Source organism: Homarus americanus, unplaced genomic scaffold (genome assembly GCF_018991925.1).
Source record: "Homarus americanus isolate GMGI-L3 unplaced genomic scaffold, GMGI_Hamer_2.0 scaffold31037, whole genome shotgun sequence".
Lineage (NCBI taxonomy): Eukaryota > Metazoa > Arthropoda > Malacostraca > Decapoda > Nephropidae > Homarus > Homarus americanus.
The window spans coordinates 24,683,913-24,693,545 of NW_024722227.1; the positions used below are offsets into that span (position 1 = coordinate 24,683,913).

The following is a 9,633-nucleotide window of genomic DNA, read 5'->3' on the forward strand; positions in this document are numbered from 1 at the left end:
AGTTTTCCTAACCTAACCTTTATTTTTCCTAACTTAACCTTTATTTTTCCTAACCTAACCTTTATTTTTCCTAACCTAACCTCTTCTATATTACTTGTTTGTTCATACCATCATAAAGTTAAGATAAAATTTTTACTACAACATAGTTGTGTGTCGTCAAAAAGTGGAGTTTGGGGGTCGGGCCAGTTTCTATTGGAATTAATCCCATATGTTCTGTTGTTCACTTAGCGCGGTTTTCACTTAACACGGTACCTTGTGGGTTCTATTGACCGCGTTAAGCGGGGTACTACTGTATAGTGGAGGACACATACACATACACACACACACATACACACACACACACACACACACACACACACACACACTCACTCTGGTACCGTGCCCTCCACTATACTGTATTTACAATGATAAATGTGGCCTAGAGCCTACAAGAGGTTGGGGAGCATTGCTAGGGAACCAGCATCCAAGCTGTTGACTATTACTATGGTGAAACATGAAGTGAATGCAAATGGCGGCTGTGTTAAACTTTAATTTGGCTATTATTTACAGTAATGTATTTTTTGTTGGTTATTTTTATTTATTCCTCACGTTTCCTGGTGTGAGCTTATTAACGAATTTAATCCCGATTTAGCGAACTAGTTCATTAAATCGAGCAAAAAGTAACAGAAAATGCCTTCCGCTAAATGGAGAGTATACTGTACAAGTACTGTATAAATGAAGTAATGAGTATTCAAAGTAAGAAGATTTTGTTTTATATTTTGAGCTTACCATCATTATGCTTCTACTTTTTCAGAAAATGAACATGGAGTTACTAGTAATTAGATATGAAGGACTTGGTGAACTTTGGGCTGCAATAACAGAAGTTTTGCAGACAAGCACAGAGTTTCAGGCATACTTGGCAGCATCTTCAGTGAGGTCCCTTGTAGCACCACTGTTGATAAACATTACACAGGATCTAGCACGTTCATCCTCTGGTAAGTGTCATGGTGAATAAGATGTTCTGTACTTATATGAGGTAAAAACAAAACAATTTCACAGGAACAAGTACAATTATTTACTGGAAAATAGGAAGAATATAGGTAGGAGGAGGAAATATTTCAAATATGATTGCATGGAATTGTTGATTGCAAAACAGTATTCAAAGTTTTGCTGCACTGCTGACTGTGCAAAGAATCTATATATAAACTATACTGTACTTTACAGCATGCCCTTAAAATTTGCAGATTTTGAATTCGTGGCCTTTGATTATTTGTAGATGACACCCTGAATGTACCCAAGAATGTGTACAGGTAGTTTTTAAGTTGGCAGCATTTTCACAGCCGGGACGGGGAGCCCGTAAGTTTTATGGTGTCCTGCAAGGTGTCTCTCTTGTACCAGGTGGCTGGGCCACTCACTCTGCCTCAGTGACAGTCTGGGTTGAACACTTGTCTGTTTCACCTGTGTGTTACTGTGCTCCTTGTGATGGCTCCCTCAACCACCTTCATCAAGCCACAGGAAGGTGCACAAACAAGTGAAGAGAAGGTCATGTATTTCTCCCATACTGGCTACTGGAGTGAGTGACTGCTAGTTAGTGTGTTGTCTGCAGTTGTAACTCTCCTCACTCCCTGCCATATTTAACTGGATTTACCGTTATTATTAGTGTTTACTGATAGAACTGTTTAATAGTGATTAATCATGTCATTGTATCTAGGTTAGCTCATCATTGTAACCACCAGGCTACTGGGCCAAGCTGTGAGGTGTTATGGTTTTTTCAACTCATATTTTTGGGTAGATATACGTAACTTTCTTCATTTATTTTTACTCAGTTACATGCACACACCATCCTACATACATATTGTGTAAAAAGGTAAAAGAAATAATTATCCTAAGGGCAAACACATAATGGGAGGACAGCACAGAGTGTAGCTGGTGGGGAGTGTTGCTAGGGAATCGGCGTTCCAGCTGGTCTTCGTTACTATGGTGGAGCAGGGAGAGTATCTAAATGGTGACTGTGTTAAACTTTCATTTGGCTTTTATTTACTGGTTTGGCAATAGTAGTTTTTTTTTTAACCTATTTATTGTTTTTTTGTTTTGTTTTTTATTCCTCACATTTCCTGGTACTGTATACAGGGGGTCCCCAGTTTATGAATGTCTGACTTATGAACACCCGCCGATATGAATGAGGTCCCATAAGAGCAATTATTTTATAAATCCGACAAAAGTACAGTACAATGGTTTGTAGCGGTTACGTACAAGAACTAGTTTGCGTGACGTAGAGGGGAGACAGCAGCGCGTAAGGAGTGATCACCACCCAGCCACACACCTTGAGGGAGCATCAGTATGCTTCATCCTCACTGCCTTAACGTGTGTGATCAAGTGCAAAATGTTGTTTTTTTGCTTATTAACTCTCTATTTTGGCCCTTAATCATGGCTCCCAAACACAAACCTGATGCAAGTTATAGTAGTGCACCCAAGAACAGGAAAAATCATTATAATGGAAGTGAAAGTTGATGTAATTAAATGTTCTGATAAAGGCCAAACACCCTCGGTGATCAGTAAGGCGTTGGGCTTCAGTTGCTCAACAGTTGCAACAATTTTGAAAGACAAAGAGAAAATTCTTGAACATGTTAAAGGATCTACACCAATGCAGTCAACTGTGATAACAAAACAAAGAAGTGGATTGTTAATTGAAATGGAAAGATTGTCAGTGATATGGGTGGAAGATAAAAATCAACGATGTTTGCCTCTAAGTTTAGCCTTGATTCAGGAAAAAGTGAGAAGCTTGCACGCTGACTTGAAGGCTATATGTGGTGGTGAAAGTGATGGAGAAGATTTTGTTGCTAGTAAGGGCTGGCTTAACTGGTTCAAGGTAAGGGCAAATGGTGTCTGGAAAAAACTCTGCCCACAGTTTGTCCACGATTTCAGAGGCTTTGCAGATGATGTTGGGGAAGTGACACAGACAGTGGTAGACCTTGGGAATCAACTCCAGCTTGATATTCATGAGGATGATGTCACACAGATGCTTGAGTCTCATGCTGAAGAATTAAACAATGAGGACCTGAATAAACTGGAGAAGCAAATTTTGTCAAAGGAAGATGAAACTCCAGAACCAAAGTGATTCATTACAATAGAAATGGCAGAAGGTTTCAGGCTTATTGATGAAGGATTGTTTAAATTTGAACAGCAAGATACCAACACCGCAAGATTCACCAAGGATCATAAGGGGTATTACTGAAGGTCTACGATGCCACAGAGAGATTTATGATGAAAAGAAGAAAGTTTCAGTTCAACCATCACAATAAAGCCTCTGTCACTCCTACAAATGCCCATCTCTACATGCAAGCCATCTCCATTATTCAATGTAATTGTTATACTTTAATTTTTACTTTACTGTACTGTATTTTGTCATTCAATTTCTTCTTTTCTCCTAATTTAAATGATTCAAGGTGTATAAAAGGACTTGAGCTATGATATAGTGCACATAGGGTATGTGTTCTGACTTATGTACATTTCTGACTTAAGGGCGGCCTCAGGAACAGAGCCTGTAACTATGGCTGTGAGGTGGTATGGTTTTTTCAACTCGTATTTTCGGGTAGATATACATAACTTTCTTCATTTATTTTTACTCGGCTACATGCACACACCATCCTACATATATAGTGAAAAAGTACAGTGTTACACCACAATTATCAACGTCCTTCATGTTGGGTTGGCTAGATGGCTACAAAAGAAATTTTGTAAGTTTGATCTATGTATCAACCCAGCCAGCGCTCAGATGCCATTCGTTCTAGGGACAGTAACTTTTACGAGGAAAAAATTGGAGTATGGCAACCCAACCAACTCGACTTTAATAACAAAGCATGGAGTTGACTTGAGGGTAGACTCACATTTTTTCTACATTTGGTTTTCATGTTTCTGATTATTTTTCTGGGTGGCTAAACACACACACACGTACACACAGTACAACTGTGTCTTTGTTAGATGTGACTTTGGCGAGGGTATCAACTCAGTCATGTTCTTTGAGGCCTATGTGAGAGGGGATCCACAACAGTTTGATCTTGACACCTCGGTCAACAAGGTACGCATATTTGTGTCTGACTTCAGAGACAAGAGCGTGACAACTTGAGGGTGTCAAGGGCAAGTAGTGAGGATAGCGAGTCAGTGGTGATGAGACTGTCAGTGACGGTGGTTTCAATAAATTTAATAGCTGTGAGTATGGCAACTAATTCAGTTTGTAGAATGGATGCCTAGTTGTTAATTCTAACTCCTTTCTCAATTATATTACCGTCAGGTTGAGTCACAACAATAGCACTTCCAGCCCTCCCACAGGCGGTGTTAAGAGATCCATCAGTGTAGATGGTCTGTGTGATATTATCATCAGTCTGTAGAGTGTGTATGTGTTCAAGAGTTCTCACTTTGGCAGTGTGTTGGAGATAAATGCTTTGTATAATTAATTTTTTAGGCGGATATGTCGGTAGTGTGATATCGAAGGGAACTGTCCGCCAGGGTGGCAGGAAGCGCTGTTGTGTCTCAACTTTGTACAGGTGGTCTAGTCCAAACATCTTCATATGTTTAGCTGTAGTTTGGATCCATTTAGACTCAACAGTCCCATGGTTCATACATTCTAGCAATTTTAAGGAAACAATGTTATCAGGATCACCACGCAGAAGTCTCAGGACTATCATGAGGCTGACTTCTATTATTCTATCTTGGACACTGGGTATACCTAGTTCTTTCCTCATATTAAGTACTTTAGTGCTCATGGGACATCCAAGGATAATTATGAGGGCTTTATTTTGCATTTTTTCGAGCTTGTCAACGCCTTTCCTGTCACAAAGTACCAGGGCCGGTGCATGGTAATCTATCAGAGATCTTATATAGCCTAGGTACATTGTTTTAACAATTCTAATATTAGCATCATAATGTGGGCTGTACCCCGCTACACTTCTAAGAGGTCTCAGTCTGTCAGTACATTGGCGGGTTAGCTGTTGTATGGCAGGTAGGGTACAAGGGACGGAGACACCAAGATATTTAAAAGAAGAAACATAGTCAATAGTGTTGTTACCTATCTTGAATTTGGCGGGGCCGCGTTTACGGTTGCCAGTTTCTTTGTCGAAGAAGACTAAATGTAAAGTGTGTGGCCAGATATGTGGCCACACACTCGAACACTACGTCCTCGACTGTGTGAAGATAGAACCTTTTAGGGACAGGTCCAAGCACACTGTGTGTGAAATGGCACACCACTTCATCTCTAATGGCAAAATAGCTGACATATTAAGATTGTATCCACTTTTTTGCACTTAGTAGCTATGTCAGTTCTCATGTACAGAACCAAATATACAATGTGCTTGAATACTTCTCATGCAAATGTGAATAACAAAGTGTGTGGCCAGATAAACTGCCTCACACTACTGTACTCATGCAGTTGTGAATAAGTTACCCTTTATGTATAGAACTAAGCAAAGAATTATTTTTTAACACTCTGTAACATTCAATGCCATAACAACCTAACCACGGGGACTAGTTATACAGACCATTTGTGAACTCTACTCTGTAATCCTTTTGCGCTACCGCTCACAGGATGAGTGTGGGGTGTACAATAAACTAGCCGCTGTAAGTGGCTAAATAAGAAATATACAGTACAGGTAAAAGAAATAATTGTCCTAAGGGTAAACAATTCTTTGCACACGAGTAAAAATATACCCCCCCCCCCCTAGTCAGCAAATGATATGGTTTTGGCAATTTAGGGCCATTTTGAGACCCAAACTCCTGCAAATTTTAAGGGCATACTGTACAAGTACTGTACTGTAATGCACTGCACTGCACTGTATGCACAGTACTGTACTGTTCTGCACTGTATAAGGCAGTTGTCTTGGAAATGTTGCAGCCATTTTCCAACATGGCAGCTACAATATTATGCATTTTAAAAACTAATGAAATGAATAAATGAAACAGCCCATCTAACTTTTACTTAAATACAATATATTCTACTGTCACTAGGTTTGGTAGGTTAGTTTTGTGCACAGTATTCTGAAAGGTGGTTACCTTGATTTTTCACTCCAAATAAATTTGAAAACTCTTAAGTTTGAGTGAGTAACATGATAGAAGTTAGTGAGTAGAACAGCACTTTTCCTGTGATAATTGTAGAAAATCTGCAATAAAATGAGTTGACATCAACCATAATAGTGCCTTAGACCGCTACTGCTAATAACAACTTGTTGAAGAAATGTTTATGTATACTATATATTACTTACTTTGCCAAGATGGAGATCCACAGCTGCACAAAGCCAGCAGATGTACCTGGGGCACATAGTTGAGTGGGAATTAAATGTTAAATTCAGTATCAATATTAATAATGTCCTGTATAAAGCTGTTAGGAAGGTTACAGTGAGTTGAATGATGAGTATGATTGTTTACCCTTACAGGTACACTGAGCCTCACCAGTGTGGTCTTGGAGCAACTGTCTGTTACGTTCTCACTCGTACATTCACTGATGACTTTTATAATTATCACTTATCCTTATGCAGGTAAGACTTGTGTTTTTAATCAGAACTGTAAGTGGTCATGACTTTTATGGATTATTTGATTACACTGTAGAGGATTGAATGAATCTATCTAGGGAACATATCATGAATGCTCTTTGTATTGTATTTCAGGTTTACACGTTGAGACACTGTTAAATGAATTGCGATCCCCCTTGTTGAGATATTACCCCCGCACTTGTGCAGACGTGAAGCACCTCGTGTCCGTCATGCTCCAGTGCTGTGTCCTCTCTACCTCAGCCAGTATTACTTACGCTTTGCCACACCCAACTCAGGTATGTTACAAAGGCATTAACACTTTGCCACACCCAACTCATGTATGTTACAAAGGCATTACGAGAAAAAAAATTTGCACTATACCATTAAGATTTATGTTTGGTTACTTCTGAATTAAAGTGTTGGCCTCGCTGTCAACATGTTGCCTACCTGTGACATTGATTATAAAATAGCATTAACTTGTTTCTAGCATGCTTTGGAACTATTGGACGAGGACACTGGACCAGGTGGTGAAGGAGGGGAGCATCAGGCTGATGAAACAGATGGTTATGAAGCTGACACTGAGCAGTTGGCAAATGCCTGCCCATCATCTACAAGGTAAAGCAGCTTGGTGATTCTTCTGGCACACACACACACAACACACACACACACACACACACATACACATACACATACATACTGTATACATACATGTATCTGCCTATCTGTCACCAGCCTTCCAGTACCATTCATTCTACAGAAACCATAGATATATTTTTCAAACTTAGAGGATAGTTTGATCATAATCCACAATAAATATACTTCTGGAGATGATAAAGGATGGTTGACTGGCAGTAGATCAAACATTTGCCGACACTGGTTAGGGACATGTAGTTGTGTGCAGTACAACTTGTTTTATTTATTCTTGTAATAAAAAATATACTGTACTGTAGAGTAAACTAAAATATCTGTTTTTCTGTAATAGGTCCTTGCATGAAGAGGAAGACTTGGAGTGTCCTGAGCTTGTCCTCCTGGCCTTAGACCTGATCATCAGCCACCATGAGAGGTTCCTGGAGTCACAGGAAGAGGCACAACAAGAAGCAGATTCCAGGGCACAAAACCGCTCCAGGGCCGAGGACCAACCTCTGCCTGAAGACCATCGTATACTTGAGAGCAACTCTGGTACTGACAAACACTCTGGGGTGGTCCATTCAGAAGCAGATGACCATTCTGAAGATAACATTCACTTTTTATATGATAACCAGTCAGGGAATGAGAAGCATCCTGTGTGTGATGATCTCTCTCAGCATGATGACCAACATGAGAACCTGTCTGTTACTGAGGATCATTCACATACAGAAGATCAAGTCATAGTTGAGGACCAATCTTTACCTGAGAAACAGGACACCGCTGAGGATCAGTCTTTATTAGATAAGGACCAGCCTTTAACTGTAGACCAATCTATAATTGAGAACCAGTCGGCAGCTGAAGACCAGTCCCCAGCTGAAGACCCGTCAGCTGCTGAGGACCAGCCCCTAACTGAAGATCAACCTGTATTTGAAGACCAGTCCCCAGCTGAAGACCCATCAGCTGCTGAGGACCAGCCCCTAACTGAAGACCAATCCCTAGCTGAAGACCAGTCAGTTGCTGAGGACCAGCCCCTAACTGAAGATGAACCTGTGTTTGAAGACCAATCCATAGCTGAAGACCAATCCCTAGCTGAAGACCAGTCAGTTGCTGAGGACCAGCCCCTAACTGAAGATAAACCTGTGTTTGAAGACCAATCCATAGCTGAAGATAAGCCCATAGCAGAAGACCAGCGCCTGGCCGAAGATAAACTCATGGCTGACAACCAGCCTGTTATTAAGGACCAACATGACAAAAAAATTGTAAAGAACAAGAAAAGAAATTTGAGAGAAGGAATTAGACCTAAATCAAAAAGGTCATTGACCCAGAGCACATCTGTGGCAGAGAGTAATTCATCTGCTTCATCTGTGTATCACACACTTCACTCTGATGAAGATGGCAGTGCTGAAGAGCAAGCATCTGACTGGGAGGATGGGTTATGTAGAGGGGACGGCAGATCTGATGTAACGAGTAGTACAGTAGTGGAAAACTCGACCGGGAGTGTAAATGCGAGATCAACAAATTCATCTAGTGGTGAAGTTATTCATACCAAGTATTGTCGTGATGGCTTAAAAGGCCTCAAAGTGATAAATGGGCTGCCAGGAGCCAACGTTCAATCTGGATCTGTAGTTGAAAACAAGCCTTTAGATGTTCCGTGCTCTGAGGCAGCATCATCCTCACAAGTGTCACACAGTGGGTCTTTTTCTCGCTCTCTATCTGGCTATGGGCTGTGCAGTGAGAGTGAAGTGGCTCACAGTGCCTCTCTCACCCAGTGTGTTCATGCTTTACTGCTCTTATGTCGCTCTTCAGCGAGTGTTTGTCGTCGACTCCACAGCCTGGGGTTCCTGTCGAGACTTCTGGATGGATTTAATGACCTAATCTCTGTCAACACTCCTGACTATCAAGGTAAATCTTATTTTATTTGTATTAGAGGAAAGCTGAGTTTTTTGTTTAGTAGTACGGTAGTACTGTAGTAGTAGTTGTAGTTTCCACATCTCAAAATAGGATGGTATGCTTTTATGAAATTTTTATGGATAAGGGCTCTTGATACTGTACTTAAAGTAGATACGTGAAGGGATTTGTAGTTTTTTTTTGTAATACAGTTACTGTATCTGAAATTAAATTAACATCAAGGTCATTATAAAATGTTTCAGAAACCAATTCATGAAGTTGTGTGATCTTTGAATAATTCTTAGATTTTTTTGCAAGTCGCCTTATATTTTTAAAAAATTTCCTGAATGAATGACACTGGTGTTTGATTCAAGCTTGTGAAGTAAGTATAGATTCGAACAACCACGAGGTTTTTTTAGAATTAAAGCAAGTTTTAGTTTACAGTACAGTGTGCAGTGACCAACTGACCATCCAGTATTTTGTCTTCATCCTCCACAATGAAAGACACATCAATCTACTCCCTCACCCACTAACACCACCTGCACACCACCCACCCACCCAGTGCATTGTTCAGTTGCTGCTGTCAAGAAATTATTTCCCCTGCAGACGTTCACCTGTT

The 9,633-nt window shown here is 40.3% G+C and overlaps 1 protein-coding gene across 1 annotated transcript in view; it reads left to right on the plus strand.

Annotated features, from left to right (window-relative positions):
- Positions 1–9,633, plus strand: part of LOC121862653 — a 64,982-nt gene that overhangs the window by 36,100 nt on the left and 19,249 nt on the right. The window contains exons 6-10 of the mRNA XM_042360974.1: positions 794–974; positions 6,405–6,506; positions 6,636–6,796; positions 6,988–7,115; positions 7,483–9,029. Of these exons, the coding sequence (XP_042216908.1) occupies positions 794–974; positions 6,405–6,506; positions 6,636–6,796; positions 6,988–7,115; positions 7,483–9,029 (2,119 nt within the window). The remainder of the gene's footprint in view (positions 1–793; positions 975–6,404; positions 6,507–6,635; positions 6,797–6,987; positions 7,116–7,482; positions 9,030–9,633) is intronic.